Raw genomic sequence first — 19933 nt, 5'->3', positions numbered from 1 at the left:
AGCAGGGTGGGCCCAGGATTCAGGACCACATAGCATCAATGAATAACCAGCTTTCCAGATATGTAATTAGGCTATAGTGGTGGGGGTTTGGTGTGTGGTGGGGGTTTGGTAGGCATGTTCCATGTTTAGGAGCTGGTGGTGATGTGGGTGTTCTCTTCCAGGCACTGACAGGCTGACAGTGTGTGGCTGTGACAGACAGACACACACACATACACACTAAGGTAAAGATGGTGACAGGTTGTAGCCTACAGCCTGCCACCATTTTTACCTTAAGTGTGTAGTAGCCACCTGTCTTGGTGGGGAGGAAATGTGTCTCTACAACAGAACATGTCTCTACACCAGTCTAAATCCATCTCTGCATCCTCGGCGTATGGTCCATGGAAAAACATTCTGCGGCCGGTAGCTTATTCACCTTTCACCCCTCATCTATTTTTAACTGTCATTATATTTCGCAGCCGTATTTTAATAGATCTAAGGTTAAAGTAGCCTGGAGCTTGCTCAAAAGATGAAAGACAGTTTAATCTACAATTGTAGAGTTTAGAAAACCTCCACTCTGTGGCCTCTCCCCCTCAGTTTATAATTCCTCTTATTCCTTACAGATTAAAAACAGAAATGTTACATTATCGATTCACATTTAGGAGCGCTCCACTTCCGCATTCAAGTCATTGAGCGTGACTTTTATCAGACTGCAGCCTCTCTTTTTCAGGGGCTGGAAATGCTCTTAACTGGCAGCCCCCTGTCCCGCTCAACTCAAAATGTGTGGATGTAGCTGGGCGGATGTACACTACACTCCCCTCCCCAGGCTTTGTCTCTCGTTGGCTGTCCCTTGCTTCATATCCGTCGCCAAACCCACTGGCTCCACGTCATCTAAGTCGCTGCTAGGCAAAGCCCCGCCTTATCTCAGCTCACTGGTCACCTTAGCAGCACCCACCCGCAGCACGCACTCCAGCAGGTATATTTCACTGGTCACCCACAAAGCCAATTCCTCCTTCAGCCTCCTTTCCTTACAGTTCTCTGCTGCCAATGACTGGAACGAACTGCAAAAATGACTGAAGCTGGAGATTCATATCTCCCTTACTAACTTTAAGCACCAGCTGTCAGAGTAGCTCACAGATCACTGTACATAGCCAATCTGTACATAGCCCATCCAACTACCTCATCCCCATATTGTTATTTATTTAGCTCCTTTGCACCCCAGTACCGCTACTTGCACACTCATCTTCTGGACATTTTATCACTCCACTGTTTAATTTGCCATACTGTAATTATTTAGCCACTATGGCCCATTTATTGCCTTTCCTCCCTTATCCTACCTCATTTGCACACACTGTATATAGACTTTCTCTATTGTATTATTGACTGTATGTTTGTTTATTCCATGTGTAACTCTGCCAGGTTGCAGTTGTAAATGAGAACTTGTTCTCAACTAGCCTACCTGGTTAAATAAAGGTAAAATACAATTATCAATAGCTAACCCCCTTTACTTTCTTTGACTTCCCCCTTCCCTACCTGCTCCCTCCCTTCCCCCCCCCCCCCCAGCCAGCCAGCAGTTAGAGTTAATTCTGGGCTCAAGGAGAGGAGGAGGAGCAGCACACAGGGGCTTGTCCACAACTGTTGTAGTTGGCAGGGTTTGTCTGAGTGGAGGAGGGCCTCTCTCTCTCTCGCATGCTCTTATGTGCTTTAGCGCTGGTGAGTGTTCTCTCACGGCTAGGTCTCTGGAACAATGGCAGTCGCTCCTGCAGACACGTACAATAGGTCAGCATTGCTACTGCTGCACTAGGATGGCCCTGATGTCTCAGCACTGAGCCTCAGTTGGAGAGATCTAGAAACAACACACGTCCCCTCCTCCTGCTCCTCCTCTCTGGGTGAGAACAGAGGGGGAGAGGCTGTCACTGCTGCACTAGGATGGCCCTGACGTCTCAGCACTGAGCCTCAGTTGGAGAGATCTAGAAACAACACACGTCCCCTCCTCCTGCTCCTCCTCTCTGGGTGAGAACAGAGGGAGAGAGGCTGTCACTGCAGCACGAGGCTGGCCCAGCTGACACTGTGACTGGAGCAGTGGCTCCCTGGCAGAGGCATTCTGTGCTGTGGATATTATCTCATTCCTGTACGTAGGGTTTATTCCATATTGATCCCAGTCATTCCCCAGTGGAGGAACAGGAGCTCTGGAACGTCTAGTGACCTATGAGGTGATGATGGGGGAAGAGGGGCGATGAACTGGAAGAAAGGAGGGAGATATTAATTTTGTGTGTGAGTATTTTATAGTGTATTTTCAGAAGAGGATGGCATTGTGTACTTCTGTGTTAATGTGCATTTGTGTATGTGTTTATTAGATTGCTGTATACAATTTTTTTTCTAGAACACACAAAAATGTTTCCCTGACTCTTATACATGAGTGCTTTTATTTGCTTTGTTGTTTTTTCTCTCTGTGTGCATCTAATTTTGTCAGCGGGCTGCAAATCCGCGGGTTGGCAGGTTTTTGCCTGGGTTTTGTGGCGGGTGGGGATCAGAATCTCTGTACATGATGAGGGGGAGCAGGATGGTAGGCAGAACAGCTGGGCTGCTGTGGAGAGGGGCAGGCATGAGGGGTCACTCATTGGCATGGATCAGCTACTAGCCCCTAATACTCAATTTGGCATAGTCATAACCAGACACCCTCAGGGGGACTAATTCATCTTTGGGTCGGTGGAAAGGGGGCACTGCAGGCTACATTTGATATTGCTGCTCTACTTAGCAGTGTGATATTATACTGTGTGTAAGTAGTGTCAACAAAGTTTCAAGCAACTGTTTATAGAGTAGAGTTGGTTTGGGCAGGCTTAGTGTACACTACAGGCACATGGTACATTATAAGTACAACTCTATCACTGTACTTAGAGCAAATATGGGAAAAACAGTGAAAAAATGAGGGTCCTATTCCAATTATTACCCCCATCACCATAAAGCTTTGACTAGAGTCAGATTAACCTGGAGTTTGTGGTGAAACAGTGTCCTGCTCTAGCATTCTGTTTGTTTTACATGGTCAAGCTTTATATCATATTTCCATATTAATAATTAACTTTGGTTAAACAAACGATCCAGTGATTTTTTAAGTGTTGTGGGTTCCTCCATACTGCTTAATTAACTGTCATAAGCACTGGGGAAGTGGTACTCTGGTGTATTGACACAAGACTTAGCAATGAGAGTAGTGTTGTGTGCGTGTTTGTGCACATATAGTTAGTATGTGCCTCAGTGTTTTGAACACTGGATTTTCCTTTGTCCTCACTAGGTATTGAGTGTGCTGATTTTTACTAGTATTGCTTGCTGTTTTCACATACTGAGAGAGGTTCACATTTAAAAACAGAGATTTTAATGGACAAACTCTGGTCTCGTCAATGTGACCAGGAAGAGACATGGAGTTCTTGTTAACGTGTTTGTGTGAGAGCCAGTCCACAGTATTTGATCTTGTTTCAGGAGTCCTCTAAGCATGCGGTATTCATGCCAGTTGGCTGGCCAGTGTTGGTATATATGCCATGCATTTGGATGTGGTCAAAGAGCTAGACATCTTGCTCATTGACTTTGATGACAAGTCCGTGACTTTGAGTATTGTCAGCAGAGTTTGATTCATGCCAACTAACTGTCATGTGCCTCAACGAACGGCCAACCAACCTTCACAGAGACCGAAGGGCTCAAAATAAAGTGAAAACCTAACACCATGATGAGAATGGTGAATTTACAAGAATCTCACAAAGCCTCTAAAATGTCCTATATTTTAATGTCTCTTCTAGGACACAGTGAGTCCTCCACTAAAATGCAGACAGATGCTGTTTCTGTTGATAAGCTAGTTTGAAGTATGAGGTTATCTGTCTCCTTAATGACCGGCTGGGATTTTCTAGCTCCTCAGCAGCACCAGCCTAAGTTCTGTTCTGTTCCGCTACGCTCTGTCTGGTGACTTTGCTGACTACTGCAATGTCACAGCACTGAGTCAGTCAGAGATAGAATGTAACTCTCAGAAGAGATCAAACTCTTAGGAGTTTGAGGTAAAGTTGATCAAGATGGTTGCGCTTTAGACTTGGCTGGCTAGTTTGAGGATGCGTCCCAAATGGGACCATATTCCCTATATAGTGCACTACTTTTGACCAGGTACCATATGGGTCTGGTCTTAATGTGTGCACTATAAAGGGAATAGGGTGCTGCATCCTAAGTGAGTCTACTCTGTGTCTGGCTGAGGTCTGAGAAACATGGATGTGGGGGTTGTCTGTCTGTTCTGCCGAGTTGGCCAAAATGATTGCAAAGGGGGGTTGATGAGTGATGTCTGGCTCTTTGATAAGCTTGTAATTCTTTGTTAATGTTGGCATCTGTATTTTGTTTAACGATGGGAAAGATTTAGTGTACATGTTATCCAAACTTTGCAGTTCACCCTGTGACTTATAACAAACTGGCACAGCTCTTTTATTGGAGTAGTGATGCACAGTTTTCTTAAAACGCTTGCATAGCTTTTTCTCTGTAGCTGTACCCTACGGACTCAGTTCCTCTATGCCCTTTCCACGAGTTTCTCCCATTGCCATGACCAATCAGTTTCAACAAATGGTGGTTTGTTTCGGAGAATGTGCAGATTCTTACTCTGCCATGTTCAAAGGGCCCTTGGATCAAATGTATTATTGTTTGACTGATTGATTGTTTCATCTGCTCTATTTTGAACCCCTATAAGCACCAGATTTTTTTTGGCACAGCTAAGATCACTCCCCCTCCCTTTCCACCCACCCGGCACTCGATTAATTAACATTTGCATATATTTGGGTTCTTTTGATGAGCTAATTATGGTGGAATGGGACTTATCATGCATGTGAGTGTGGATTAATTTTCAAGTTTCTGTGATCGTACCCTAACCCAGTCTTTGGGGAAAGGAGAGATCCCAAACAGGGGTGGGTGGGGTAGGGGGATGGGGGCTCTTGGCAAGAGCATAGAAATGCCCCAAGGGTAGAATTATTTTAGTAGACGATCCACCCCCACAACCTCCCCCTCCTTCTCCATCTCTATATGGGTCTGTCTCCCATCTTTCTTTCTCTCGTGCCACCTTTCAATCCACTCATCAGCAATAGTCTAATGAATTCCGAGCTCGTGGAATTATACCTAGGCTGGATATATGCCTTCCACAACCAAAAGACCCACTAATAATTACATTATTTTATCAAAATTGTTGTGCCTGCTTTGTTGTGTGTGCAATAATCACTGATCTGGCTTTCAGGTCTGTTTTTATAAAAATGTCCTTTTTGTTATAGAAACATGCATAATGCACACCCAATAATAATGTAGCAGGCATTATAGAAAATGTATTTATAAAACGGAGTAAACTACTAGTATAACAATCTTTATTTGACTTAAATGCAGCTAGCGATACGTGGTACCGTAATGTGATGAACTGCGCATACATTTTCCATAATGAATGTTAATTTGTACATTCGTTTTAGTAGTGTCTGCTCGAAATTTGAGGAGTTGAAACAAACTGGGTATTGTTCGAAAAGTTAACAGTCAAATAATGTCTCCATGTGTTTCGGTGTCCATATGACCGATGCTGTTGGACCAAACCTCAAATGCAAATAGCGAGTCGAAACCATTTGTCAGAGAGGAAGAAGTAATCGCTCATCTTTGTCGTTGTGAGAGGTAGGGTGGAGGTGCTCGGGAGAAAGAGGCCAAGCGAGAGGTTTTACTCTCACCTAAATCTGTCCAAAATATGCCCAATGCGCATATTTTGAACCCAAAACCTTCCCGGCTTTGGGACTCCCATTGTTAGAGTGGAGACATGAGCATTTCGTCATTATATAGATCTCTGGTGTAAAGGAGAAGGCGGACAGCACAGAAGGAGTGAACGAGACTAAACCAAAAAGACAACATGAGAACAAGCGGACATAAACCCTCATAAAAACCAAAAAGACAACATGAGAACAAGCGGACATAAACCCTCATAAAAACCAAAAAGACAACATGAGAACAAGCAGACATAAACCCTCATAAAAACCAAAAAGACAACATGAGAACAAGCAGACATAAACCCTCATAAAAACCAAAAAGACAACATGAGAACAAGCAGACATAAACCCTCATAAAAACCAAAAATACAAAAAAAAATTGATTCTGCGACAGGCATTTGGAATATTGCGCAAAAACATACATTCAATATATCGCCCATCCCTACTGTCATCCTTTTGTGTGTCGACTCCACATACCGACTCTCTCCAAAAAACCTTCAAACCCACTGAGCCTCCAACTGTGAGGCCAACTCCTGGCAGACAATTACCCTCCCTGACACTCATCCTGAAAGAATGTCCCGCCTCCTGCCCGCCCGCCTGCCTTACCCCCCTTACCAGCCTCCAGGTGCACAGTGACAGAGTGGTTTTAGACTGTCTAGCCCAGTGTTGCTGAGGCTGCTGGTGAAGGCAGGCCTCATAGGTCTGGCCCTCATTCCCATGCATTGTCAGCTGATGCCTCAGGGCATATTATCATTGCAGTGATTCACAGGATCACAGCATTGGAATCAGCCCATACATAGTCTTGTTCAACAGCCATGTGTGTTGGGGAAAAACTGGCACGTTAGGCTATAGCCCAACCCTCGTAATTGTTGCCTGTATTTGCCAGATGCAGACACACTGTAGACTTTACCTTGTAGATTAGAGATTAGATTAAATATATGTAGAGCCCACTGTAGATAGAACACTGTTATTAGGTAATCTACTGCAAGATAGCATTCTGCTGCATAGCTATATCAATACTATTCAATTATGTTATTAGCACCTTTGCATTATCTATTTTGATATTGATGTGTTGGATTATCTCGATTAGGTTTGAAGGTCTCCCTTATCTTTTTAGGCATTCCCCTAACATTTGACTGCTTAATTAACAGTACTGTATGTTGCTGCAGTCTTTTTGGTTTTTGGCGGCAGCAGCACCTGATGTCGAGTCTGAGACAAGTTAGGAGCTCCTCTGAAGCACCTGTTTGGTGGTGTGAACTTCCATCCCACCTGGCAGCCCTGCCTGTCTGTGCTGTCTATAGAGGGAAACCCTGGGTGGATATGGAAGATGCTCTCAAGTGCTAATGTAATTCTGGGAAGGGTTGACATGATTTAACAGGATTAAGTATTGGCCCCTGAAGGGGTCCGTGGGAGTCCAGGGGGGCTGGGATGGGGAACTGCCTGTCAGAAGTGATGTGGGACAGACAGTGAGGAACATGGTCTGGAGAGGGGGGAGTGGATAAAAATGCTTGACAAGCATCTTTCATTGCAGAGTTGTTGTTTTTTTTGCCTTTGTTTCTCTCCTCGCTTTTCACACTGGTCTATCAGCTTTCACTCTGTTGATGAATCACCTTTTTGCTCTCAATCGGTAACATAAGCTTCCATATTTGGCAATGCTTTCTGTCGACAAATGAATGTTTCCTGACGTGTGAACGCTATGTATTACATCGGACCGAAACATCTGATCCACTCCCAATGAGATCTCAGACCGCAACCACATCTTTGAACTTACCACCCCACATAACCATTCGTTCACTAACCACTTAGAATTTTGCCCTGCAGGTAAAGTGCAAACCCTGAGCTTTGAGTTAGGTACTGCTTTTACAGGGTTCGAGCTAATGTGAAACAATGCAATGTGGTGTCCTGCTTTACCATCTGCGGTACTATTAGCTTCGCATACAAACCTGCTGTGATTTACGCTCTGCAGTGCGTCTGTTGTTCCACCGACCAAAACATAGTGGGAAATGGGCGGGAGCTTTTATTGCTATAAAGTTTTTATTTGGAGAAGGTTACTCAAACTAAACCTTGGATAAAATAGTTAAAGATGTATCACTTATCTGGTGATTTGGAAATGCCAGAGAAGACCAGCATAACGGATGGATCAGTTAAGTGAACGTAATATCACATAGTGTCTCATGTCTGTAGCTTTATTTCAGTTATTTATCTGCCCGGTTGGATAGAGGATATCGTGTATGTTTATATGGCTAATATAGGGCACTGTAAATGTCAATGACGTGGACTGGCTGTGATAGGCTGTTTTTGGTGTGTCTTGTTTCACATGTTAAATGCCACATGCTATGGCAAACACTCAACGAGGATCGCTGCGAAGATGGTGAAAATATTAGGGCTGTCCCTGAAAAGAAAATCTTGGTCGACCGTGTAATTTTCTATGTTTGAATAAATTCAACTATATGTAAGCTACTGAGCTTGTCTGATGCTTTAAGCACTGAGATTTAACATTTAAGACACAAATTACTAAAGAGGGAGCCAGAGATCAATATAGCCTAACCAGAAGGAAAAAACCTGTTCCCGACTCACCTCCCGCTGCTGCTGGCCTCTGCAGATTCTGCCGTTACATACACCTTAGCTAAATACATTTAAACTCCGTGTCAATTCCTGACATGTAATCAGAGTTAAAATTCCCTGTCTTAGGTCAGTTAGGATCACCACTTTATTTTAACAATGTGAAATGTCAGAATAATAGTAGAGAATTATTTATTTCAGCTTTTATTTCTTTCATCACATTCCCAGTGGGTCAGAAGTTTACATACACTCAATTAGTATTTGGTAGCATTGCCTTTAAATTGGGTCAAATGTTTTAGGTAGTCTTCCACAATAAGTTGGGTGAATTTTGGCCCATTCCTCCTGACAGAGCTGGTGTAACTGAGTCAGGATTGTAGGCCTCCTTGCACACACACACCTTTTCAGTTCTGCCCACACATTTTCTATAGGATTGAGGTCAGGGCTTTGTGATGGCCACTCCAATACCCTGACTTTGTTATCCTTAAACCATTTTTCCACAACTTTGGAAGTATGCTTGGGGTCATTGTCCATTTGGAAGACCCATTTGTGACCAAGCTTTAACTTCCTGACTGATGTCTTGAGATGTTGCTTCAATATATCCACATCATTTTCCTTTCTTCATGATGCCATCTATTTTGTGAAGTGCACCAGTCCCTCCTGCAGCAAAGCACCCCCCACAACATGATGCTGCCACCCCCGTGCTTCACGGTTGGGATGGTGTCCTTTGGCTTGCATGCCTCCCCCTTTTCCTCCAAACATAACGATGGTCGTTATGGCCAAACAGTTCTATTTTTGTTTCATCAGGCCAGAGGACATTTCCTCTGTACGATCTTTGTCCCCATGTGCAGTTGCAAACTGTAGTCTGGCTTTTTATGGCAGTTTTGGAGCAGTGGCCTTTTCCTTGCTGAGCGGCCTTTTAGGTTATGTCGATATAGGACTCGTTTTACTGTGGATATAGATACTTTTGTACCGGTTTCCTCCAGCATCTTCACAGGGTCCTTTGATGTTGTTCTGGGGTTGATTTGCACTTTTCGCACCAAAGTATGTTCATCTCTAGGAGACGGAACATGTCTCCTTCCTGAGTGGTATGACTGCTGTGTTGTCCCATGGTGTTTATACTTGTGTTCTATTGTTTGTACAGATGAACATGGTACCTTCAGGCATTTGGAAATTGCTCCCAAGAATGAACCAGACTTGTGGAGCTCAACAAAAAAAATTCAGAGGTTTTGGCTGATTTATTCTGATTTTCCCATGATGTCAAGCAAAGAGGCACTGAGTTTGAAGGTGGAAAATAAATTATAATGGGCTACATTGACAAACTTGTCATTCTCAATTGATGTAAAAACAGACTTTGTTTACTTGCTGTTTGAGGTGAAGAAACAATAACTTTGAGAAGCTCTGCAGTGATGGGGAGTTAAGACAATCAGAAATAGTATCAGATCCCCAACCGTGCACATTTATAGGCCAACATTTGCATGTAGGCCAGGTAGCTTATGCCTACATTTGCATGCAGGCCAGGTAGCTTATGCCTACTTCAATGCAGAATCAGGTACGTGTCCTTACTCAAGATTGACAGGAGCGCTTCAAACAAAAAAACAATAAATTGACAACTTCTAAATGGAATGAAATAAAAAAAAAACTGTTTACTCACAAGTGTAACCTAGGTTGTGTGCTCTGCAAAGAAATATGTCCACTCCTACAATGACAACGGTAAGACTGTAACAATAAAATATTGAATGCATTAACAGAAATTACCGTAACCAAACAAAAGTAGGTGAGAAATGATGGTAATTAAAGGTAAATGTACTACTGATGATACTGGTGTGCCATCCCCACAGTGTCTGAAATGGATTAGTTCACTATTTTGATATATTTGTCACTGCTCTAGTAAAAGATCTGTCCACCAACAGCATATCTACCAAACAATCAACCAGTTGACTACATGGGATCAGCCCTAGAAAATAGTTTTAGCTTTTTTTGTGACACAAGTTAATGCAATTCTTGACCTTTGGGGAATTACAATGTTGTTTTGGTGTGTATTTTAGGTAAGATGTTAAACTAAATGATTTACCCTGGGAATACTGTGAGACTAACATTTTGTCTTTTTGTGTGTTTCTCAGGTAAATTGCGGAGCGGGGCTGAACGTTATCATTACTGACCTTTCTGCACATTGTTTAGCCAGCCTCACCGGTGGGTACCCCCTCCTACACACGTACACCAGTGGTGGTGGGTACCATTTAGGATTAGGGAGGAGGGTTTTTTTTTAATGAGCATGGCCTTATTTCTATAACAGCATATTGGATGAATGTCATTCATATTCCGTCCACGCCGCTCAATATAACATTGATAGATTGAATTTTCCTATACCCGTCATGAGGTTGCTACAGCCTACGATGTAGTTTACAACGTAGGTGCACAAACAGTGACACATTCATTACATGCCTTACACAATCTTGCCTGCATCTAGCTGATCTAGGGTGTAATCATTAGTCCAACAGTTGCAAACGAGAGTTTCTATTAGACAAATTCAGGTATATTTATCCCAGTGGCGGTCAGTGCTGTTTAAAACCTCTAAAGCCCACCCGAAACGCAGGCGCCCCATCTAGCCATCTGGAAATGCAAATGTTCTACGCTAAATGCTAATAGCACTCGTTAAAACTCAAACGTTCATTAAAACACATGCAGGGTACTGAATTAAAGCTACACTCGTTGTGAATCCAGCCAACAAGTCAGATTTTTAAAATGCTTTTCGGCGAAAGCATGAGAAGCTATTATCTGATAGCATGCAACAGCCCGAAATACCTGAAGGGGACGTAAACAAAATAATTAGCATAGCCGGCGCTACACAAAACGCAGAAATAAAATATAAAACATTCATTACCTTTGACGAGCTTCTTTGTTGGCACTCCTATATGTCCCATAAACATCACTATTGGGTCTTTTTTTTCGATTAAATCGGTCCATATATACCCAAAATATCGATCTATGAAAAGTGTGTGATCCGGAAAAAACAGTGTTTTTAAAACGCAACGTCATTTAAAAAAATTTACTTTAGGTATTAGTAAACGTTAATAATCTATCAAATTGATCACGGGGCAATGTGTATTCAATAGCTCCACATCTTCAAATCATGGTCGAAAATCTCTCTTCCAAAACATCCTGTCGGAGACCAGAAGGAATGAGATCTCTCTTACTCGTTTGACCAAGAAACAACTCTCAGGCAATTGACAAGACTGGCGACATCGTGTGGAAGCTGTAGGACTTGCAATCTCAGCCCCATCTAATTTGCTGTCCCATAGACAATTCATGCAAGTGGCGCATTGATATTTTTTCCAGTTTTTGGTGATCAGTTTTCCTTGCGCTTTTCGATGAAACACACGTTGTGTTATAGTCACACCCGTGATTTAACCAGTTTTAGAAACGTCAGTGTTTTCTATACACACATACTAATCATATGCATATACTATATTCCTGGCATGAGTAGCAGGACGCTGAAATGTTGCGCAATTTTTAACAATGTTCAAAAAAGTAAGGGGTAAGCTTAAGAGGATGCGGGAGGAAGATAATTTTTTTAATGAGCATGGCCTTATTTCTATTACAGCATATTGGTTGAATGTCATTCATATTCCATTCACCCAGTTACATGTAACAGCAATAGGTTTAGGCTATTACATTTTCCCTATACCCATCATGAGGTTGCTACAACCTAGCCTATAAATGAAAGTTTACAACGTAGGTGCGCACAGGTCGAGAGAAATTTGAGGTGATCGACACATGGACAACACCACCTTGCACACTCTTGCCTGCATCTAGCTAACATAGGGTGTAATCATAGTCCAACAGTTGCAAGCAAGAGCTTCTATTGGACAAATTCAGGTATGTTTTTCCCCATTTGTTTCAGTTTAAGAAACATTTTAACAGAATCGGCAGGAATGAATACACCCCTGATCACGCATAAACACAGTTCACTTTCATAACAGCCACATTGTATTCCTTCTCGCAACTATGCTCTCTCCTCATCTTTTCCCTTCATCATGTGTGGACGTCAATGCACAACACATCAGCTGTATGTGACCAGGCAAAAAAAAACTTTCCAAACCATATCAAAACTGCTACACACAGCCTACATCATTGTCATCATATTAGCTAAAGTAACATCATAGTCAACATAACTAATAGAACTAAGGCATTAGTGAACCTGCTGCAATAATGCAGTAATGTTAGTGTACAGTCAGTAAGCCGTTTTGCACCTAAACCCACGAGCCACAGTGGCAATACATTTATAAAACCAAAAGCTTACCTTAACACTGCAACTCTTCCAAGTCGTGTTGGATAGTCATAGCCAGCGAGCTAACATAGCATCCCTCTGTCTGATCAGGGTGTTTGAGTAGGCTAAACTAGATAGCTGCATTTGCTAGCTAAGTGGAAAAAAATAGACTCTATCTTGCTTCTCCTTCATTTTGGAAGAAATGAATTTAACTGTTCAACTATTGTCTTTCTCGCTGAGTCAACTACTCACCACATGTTATGCACTGCAGTGCTAGCTAGCTGTATCTTGTGCTTTCAGTACTAGATTCATGCTCTGATCTTTTGATTGGGTGGACATGTCAGTTCATGCTGCATGAGCTCATAATTACTGTGGAAGTCTGTGGAAGGGGATGAGAACCATGAGCCTCCTAGGTTTTGTATTGAAGTCAATGTATCTATGGTGCTAACCTACAGTGATGTTGAGCCTACTGTAGACCTTCATTGCAAAATATTATGTTTTAATAGATTTTTTTGTGACATGATTATATTTAGTATAGTTTTATCTAAAAAGTATAACTAAGTGTTTTACTTTTTTTTTTAATCACTGAGGAGGATGGCCCTCCCCTTCCTCCTATGAGGAGCCTCCAATGACGTGCACATGTTCATCACCATGAGTCTATTTGACTGAATCTACTAGTCTATTTGAGTTATTCTTCTCTTATTTATATATATATTTTGTTGTTGTTGTGGGTTTTATTTATTTTATTAAGATAGGAGAGATTGAGAGTCAGAAGGGTAGTGGGTCTGATACGAATCCATGACTACTCTGGTAGGATATACAATATATGTCTGCTGGGGTCCACAACACTAATCGCTGAACCACACCGGCCATATCGATTTATATTCTTAGCTGAATCAAAACCCGAAACCTAAGCTCTCTCAAGTCAGTCAGACATCCATCACAAAATAAGAAGGGAACAGCGCACTGATCTGCGGAAAGATAGGAAAAGGAAAAGACCGATAGGAAAGGTGAAGGATGGTTAGGAAAGGGATGGGAAAATGGGAAGGAACTGTAGCTGTTAGTAGAGCATGGCTCTTGCAAAACCAGGATAGTGGGTTTGATTCCCGGGATCTCCCATATATAACAAATGTATGCATGCAAATGGAATATATTACTAATTTATAAAATGACAGTGTTCTCTTTTTACATTTTCTATGTGGCTTGGTGAAAATAAGCCCCTACCTACCCAAGTCTGGATATACAACTGCCTTGTTTATTTTGGATTCTCAGAAAGAGGGATACATGGGAGAGGAGGAGGCTGCAGCGCCAACAATGTATTGATCCAAGCAGGCATGTGGCACAAATCACATGTCCCTGAGAATACTTTATCTGTTTGGCCTAGATAGAGTGCGTCCCAAATGGCTCCCTACTCCTTATAATAGTGCATCTTCAGACTCTGGCATGCAGCCTCGTTCTCTTTGATCCTTCCTTACATTAATCCCCTGTTCAAAGAATCCGTTACCTCAGCTCTAAACAGCTGCACTGGACAATAAACCAACAATTACTGCTGGCTGTCGCAACCCTGGCAGTCATGCAAAGGAAGAACTCTTGCCTTGAACCGACCCGAACAGTCTCTCTGAAGTGTGCTTCAAAGCGGCACCTTGTGCACTCTTCATCTGAGAGAGTTTCTCTTTACTTCTCTCTGGCACCCCATACCTTTTTTTTTATGAGACTCATGTGTTCTCCATCATTATTAAGCTTTTTGTGACTTGTTCTAACATATTATCGGCATAAATATGGCTTTGTATTGAAACACCCACTAGTCATGTTGGGTCGTTCCACGAAATCAGTCCCTTTTGGCCAGTGTAATTTGGTGGGGAAAACAAATCAATCTTCGCATAATTTTAACATTGTACTTTTCCATCTCAAGGTTAAATTTAAAAAATGACTATAGTAAGTGCCTATTAAGTGCCAAATAAAGTATCAGAGTTGACAGGTTGATTTAATTTTAAAGGCCCAATGCAGCCATTTTTAATTCAATATCAAATAATTTCTGGGTAACAATTAAGTACTTTTCTATAATAGATTTAAATGAAAATGGACAAACATATTTCTCAAACAAGACATTTGGTAGGACTGTCTATGAGTGGTCTGAGTGGGGAGGGGGAAACTAAAAACTAGCTATTATTGGCAGAAAGGCTTGGAACAAAAATAATGTATTGGTCTATTAACCAATTTACCACATGGTGATGTCACCATGGAAAGCCAAAACTACCACCCCATGCGAATCTGCTGATTTAGAAGCTCCTGTGTAGATTGTACTTTCAAGCAGCAACTATCGGAAAATAACACATACTTTTACAATGTGTGTTTCATCTGTTGTGTACAATATGATACAAAATGCAGAAAAAATGCATTTTGACTGCACTGGGACTTTTAAATCAGCCATAAACCACCTTGTGACAGGGGGAATGGAAACTTGTTTTGTGTAACAGGGAGGGGCAATTGAAGGCAAGCTTTACAACATATTTCAAATGCCTATCTGTGGGTAACAGGGTTGACATGTTATGCTTGACCCACTCAGTTGTCCCATCACAAAACACCAGAAATCGCCAAAAAGAGTAGAACCAGCTCACTTGCTTTTACACTATGATTTAACTATTAGATGTTCAATGTTTCTTTTGGGATTTTTTTTTCTCAAAAGGAATCATTTCACCATATTAAAAATAGAGTTAATTTTATGTAAGGGTTGAACTTAAAATGTTTAGTTTTTTTAACCAAATAAAATGATTAACTAATCACATTAAATAAATAATCATCTTCAGAAATGACTTTGTTAAAGCAACAAAAGGAACTTTATAACTTGGGCAAATGTTGGAGTTATGTGAGTTAAAAATCTTCCTAGATATCAGAGTGCAGAGGGACATGCCAAAATATTTGCACATTAGCAAGTCTCGCCTGAGTAGCCACTGCCAAAAATCAAATTAAACCACCTAGTGTTCAGCGAAATAACAACACAATGTCAAAAACAGGTAGCCTAGACCAAATAATTAACATCCAGTCACATTCTGTTAAAGGTCCCCAATGCACACACATCTCTGGGGGTCTTCTTTTCAGTTCACTGCAGCTAGCGACTGGAACGAGCAGCATAGCATCAAACACTCAAACTGGATGGTTTTCATCTCAAACTCTTCATTCAAAGACTCAATCATGGACACTCTTACTGACAGTTGTGGCTGCTTTGTGTGATGTATTGTTGTCTATCTTCTTGCCCTTTGTGCTGTTGTCTGTGTGCCCATTGTGCTGTTGTCTGTGTGCCCATTGTGCTGTTGTCTGTGTGCCCATTGTGCTGTTGTCTGTGTGCCCATTGTGCTGTTTGTGTGCCCATTGTGCTGTTTGTGTGCCCATTGTGCTGTTGTCTGTGTGCCCATTGTGCTGTTGTCTGTGTGCCCATTGTGCTGTTGTCTGTGTGCCCATTGTGCTGTTGTCTGTGTGCCCATTGTGCTGTTGTCTGTGTGCCCATTGTGCTGTTGTCTGTGTGCCCATTGTGCTGTTGTCTGTGTGCCCATTGTGCTGTTGTCTGTGTGCCCATTGTGCTGTTGTCTGTGCCCAATAATGTTGGTAGCGGCACAAAACATGGTACAATGTTGTGTTCCTACCATGTTGTTGTCATGATGTGTTGTCATGTGTTGCTTCCTTGCTATGTTGTTGTCTTAGGTCAATCTATATGTAGTGGTGTCTCTCTTTTCGTGATGTGTGTTTTGTCCTTTATTTATTTATTTTGTAAATCCCCGTCCCCGCAGGAGGTCTTTTGGCTTTTGTTAGGTCGTCATTGTGAATAATAATTTGTTCTTAAAAACATCTTAGGGCTCGGCGTCCCACTAGCGGGACAACTTCCGGTTGAACTGGAGGGCGCGCAATTCAAATAAATAATCAGAAGAATTATGGATATTAAACATGTAGGTACATACAATTGTCTTATCGGTTGAAAGCTTATATTCTTGTTAATCTAACTGCACTGTCCGATTTACAGTAGCCATTACAGCGAAAGCGTGCTATAAGATTGTTTGAGGACGGCGCCCCACTTCAAAATATTTTACAAAATTCAATAGTTTCATAAATTCACAAATAGATCAAATCCTTCTTTATATCCTTAAAACTCATTCAACATGCAGAGAAAGGAATCCAAAAATCTACCGCTATACTTTGTTAAAACAAGTCAAAATACGTTTCTATTGACTCCTCAGATACCCTAAAATGTAATCAAACTATAATATTTCATACGGAAAGAAGTATGTTCAATAGGAAACCGATATTAGCAGGTGCGTCTTCCTCGGGCACCCAAACACGAATTTCCAATAGTGTGTCCCAGTACTAAAACTCATTATTCTTACTCGTTTTGGAAGAAACCAGCCTGAAACCTTGAACATAGAGTTCTGACACCCTATGAAAGCCAATGGAATTGCATACTGGGAGCTAGATTTAATTATTTCCCTATACCTTCCATTGTAAGAGCATGGGCTCTCAAAAAAGAAAACAATTCTGGTTGGTTTTTCTTTCGATTTTCTTCTACCATATCTATTGTTCTGTTGTGTTATAGTCTCCTACATTATTTTAACATTTCTACAAACTTAAATGTTTTCTTTCCAATGGTACCAATTATATGCATATCCTGGCTTCAGGGCCTGAGCAACAGGCAGTTAACTTTGGGCACGGCGGAAATTGAGAAAGAAGGACTCTAGTCGGAAGTTTTTAATTTTAACTGACTTGCCTAGTTAAATAAAGGTTAAATAAATCAAATTAACCGTCACTCTCTCACGGGAATTCCACTAACGGCCCCGTATGAAGCCAAACGTAGCTGCTGTTCATGTTCTGTACTGATGCTGCAAAAGCCATGACAGGGAGACATAGTGGAGTGGTAACGTCACTTGAGTGGGTTGAGTCACTGATGTGATCTTCCTGTCTGGGTTGGCGCCCCCCCCCCCCCTTGGGTTGTGCCGTGGCGGAGATCTTTGTGGGCTATACTTGGCCTTTCCTCAGGATGGTAAGTTGGTGGTTGAAGATATCCCTCTAGTGGTGTGGGGGCTGTGCTTTGGCAAAGTGGGTGGGGTTATATCCTTCCTGTTTGGCCCTGTCCAGAGGGTATCATCGGATGGGGCCACAGTGTCTCCTGACCCCTCCTGTCTCAGCCTCCAGTACTTATGCTGCAGTAATTTGTGTCGGGGGGCTAGGGTCAGTTTGTTATCTGGAGTACTTCTCCTGTCTTATCCGGTGTCCTGTGTGAATTTAAGTATGCTCTTTCTTTCTCGCTCTCTGAGGACCTGAGTCCTAGGACCATGCCTCAGGACGACCTGGCATGATGACTCCTTGCTGTCTCCAGTCCACCTGGCCGTGCTGCTGCTCCAGTTTCAACTGTTCTGCCTGTGATTATTATTATTTGACCATGCTGGTCATTTATGAACATTTGAACATCTTGGCCATGTTCTGTTATAATCTCCACCCGGCACAGCCAGAAGAGGACTGGCCACCCCACATAGCCTGGTTTCTTCCTAGGTTTTGGCCTTTCTAGGGAATTTTTCCTAGCCACCGTGCTTCTACACCTGCATTGCTTGCTGTTTGGGGTTTTAGGCTGGGTTTCTGTAGAGCACTTTGAGATATCAGCTGATGTATGAAGGGCTATATAAATACATTTGATTTGATTTGGTAACGCGAGTGCAGGCAGTTGCTCTTGACGCAACTTGGGTACACTGCAGCATCTACCGAGAAGCTCTTGCTGCCTAGGGAATGCCTGACAGCTTGAAAGACGTTTTGGACACTTTGTTAAAGCAAGGCCCCTGAACTGTTGTGTATTTTCTGCACTGTGCAATGATATGGGCAGCGACCATGTAACTCTTTTACAACATACAGAGTGTGCTGATTATCAAGAGGCAAAGCATTGACACGTTTTTTAAAATTGGGAGACGGCTTAAAGTTTATTTTACTGACCATAATTTTCACTTGTCTGACCGTTTCTCACATGACTGGCCTATCTGGGTGATGTTTTTTCTCGCCTGAATGATCTGAATCTAGGATTACAGGGACTCTCCGTAACTATTCAATGTGCAGGACATAATTTAGGCTATGATTTCAGAAGTTGGCGCTCTTCTGTCTGCATTACAAGGACAACACAGGTCTTTACATCATTGAATTATATTTTTGTGTGCAAATTAACTCATGCTTACGGACAATGTTAGGTGCTTCGCTATATCACATTTGAGTGAGTTGGGTGCACAATTACACAGGTACTTTCCCGAAACGGATGACACAAACAACTGGATTCGTTATCCCTTTCATGCCCTGCCTCCAGTCCTCTTACCGATATCTGAACAAGAGATCCTCATTGAAATTTCAACAAGCGGTTCTGTGAAATTTGAATTTAATCAGAAGCCACTGCCAGATTTCTGGATGGGGCTGCGCTCAAGAGTATCCTGCCGTGGCAAATTGGCTGTTAAGATACTGTTGCCTTTTGCAACCACATATGTGAGAGTGGATTCTCAGCCGTCACTAGCATGAAAACTAAATACAGGGACAGATTGTGTGTAGAAAAGGATTTAAGACACTCTCTGTCCAATACAACCCAACAGAGTTATGTCCATCCTTTCAAGCACACCCTTCTCATTAACCTGTGGTAAGGTATTCACAATTTTCGATGAACAAATAAGGTTTTATATGGAAGATGGTTAAATAAAGAGCGAAAGTATTGATTAGTATATAATTATTTGTGCCCTGGTCCTATAAGAGCTCTTTGTCACTTCCCAGGAGCAGGGTTGTGACAAAAACTCACTCGTACTGATGTTTAATAAATGTATCGTATAGTGTGTGATTGTTTGTGGTAGGCCTACAATGATGGCAAATAACATTTGAGTGTGCTGACCCTGGTGCTAGAGGGGCTATGCAGCTGGAGGTTGAATATTTGGAGGGGTACGGGACTATAAAAAGTTTGGGAACCACTGCCCTACACCATTACTAACCGTATCCCTGACGTCCTTTCTGCACCGCAGGTGGTGATGGAGTCTGAGGAGCCAGAGCTGAGGGAGTGTGATGAAGCCTTTGAGTCAGATGAAGGCAATGTAGAGTCTTACCTGGAAGAGCCAGAGAGCAGCAGGGAGCTCCTGGAGAGGCTCAAGGAGCTGGAGGTGAGGCCCAGGGAGGGGAATTCAGGGCTCGTCTAGGCTATATCTCATTTTGTCTGTCTTTGATTCCTCGCACCTTGTCTCCTCACCTCCTCCTCAACCGTATTGGAGGAGAAGGTTCAAGGTCCCTCCACTCTGACCTTCTTCAATGGGTTTTGAGAAGGAGACAAGATGAGGATGAATTAAGAAAGAGCTCAAGTCTTGACCCCTGGAGCTGTTGACCC

General features: G+C 42.3%; 1 protein-coding gene across 12 annotated transcripts in view; it reads left to right on the top strand.

Moving 5' to 3' along the window:
- Positions 1 to 19933, top strand: part of LOC124031188 (nck-associated protein 5-like) — a 104049-nt gene that overhangs the window by 47482 nt on the left and 36634 nt on the right. For 8 of the 12 annotated variants that reach the window (XM_046342134.1, XM_046342138.1, XM_046342139.1 and 5 more), the window contains 2 exons: positions 10409 to 10478; positions 19578 to 19712. In XM_046342134.1, the coding sequence (XP_046198090.1) occupies positions 19584 to 19712 (129 nt within the window). In that variant the 5' untranslated portion in view covers positions 10409 to 10478; positions 19578 to 19583. Of the gene's footprint in view, positions 1 to 1744; positions 2251 to 10408; positions 10479 to 19577; positions 19713 to 19933 lie in introns of those variants that run through there. The other 4 variants (XM_046342136.1, XM_046342137.1, XM_046342135.1 and 1 more) reach the window with 4 other exon arrangements.

This window comes from Oncorhynchus gorbuscha, linkage group LG03 (genome assembly GCF_021184085.1).
Source record: "Oncorhynchus gorbuscha isolate QuinsamMale2020 ecotype Even-year linkage group LG03, OgorEven_v1.0, whole genome shotgun sequence".
Classification (NCBI taxonomy): domain Eukaryota; kingdom Metazoa; phylum Chordata; class Actinopteri; order Salmoniformes; family Salmonidae; genus Oncorhynchus; species Oncorhynchus gorbuscha.
This window is presented reverse-complemented; position numbering and strand designations above follow the sequence as displayed.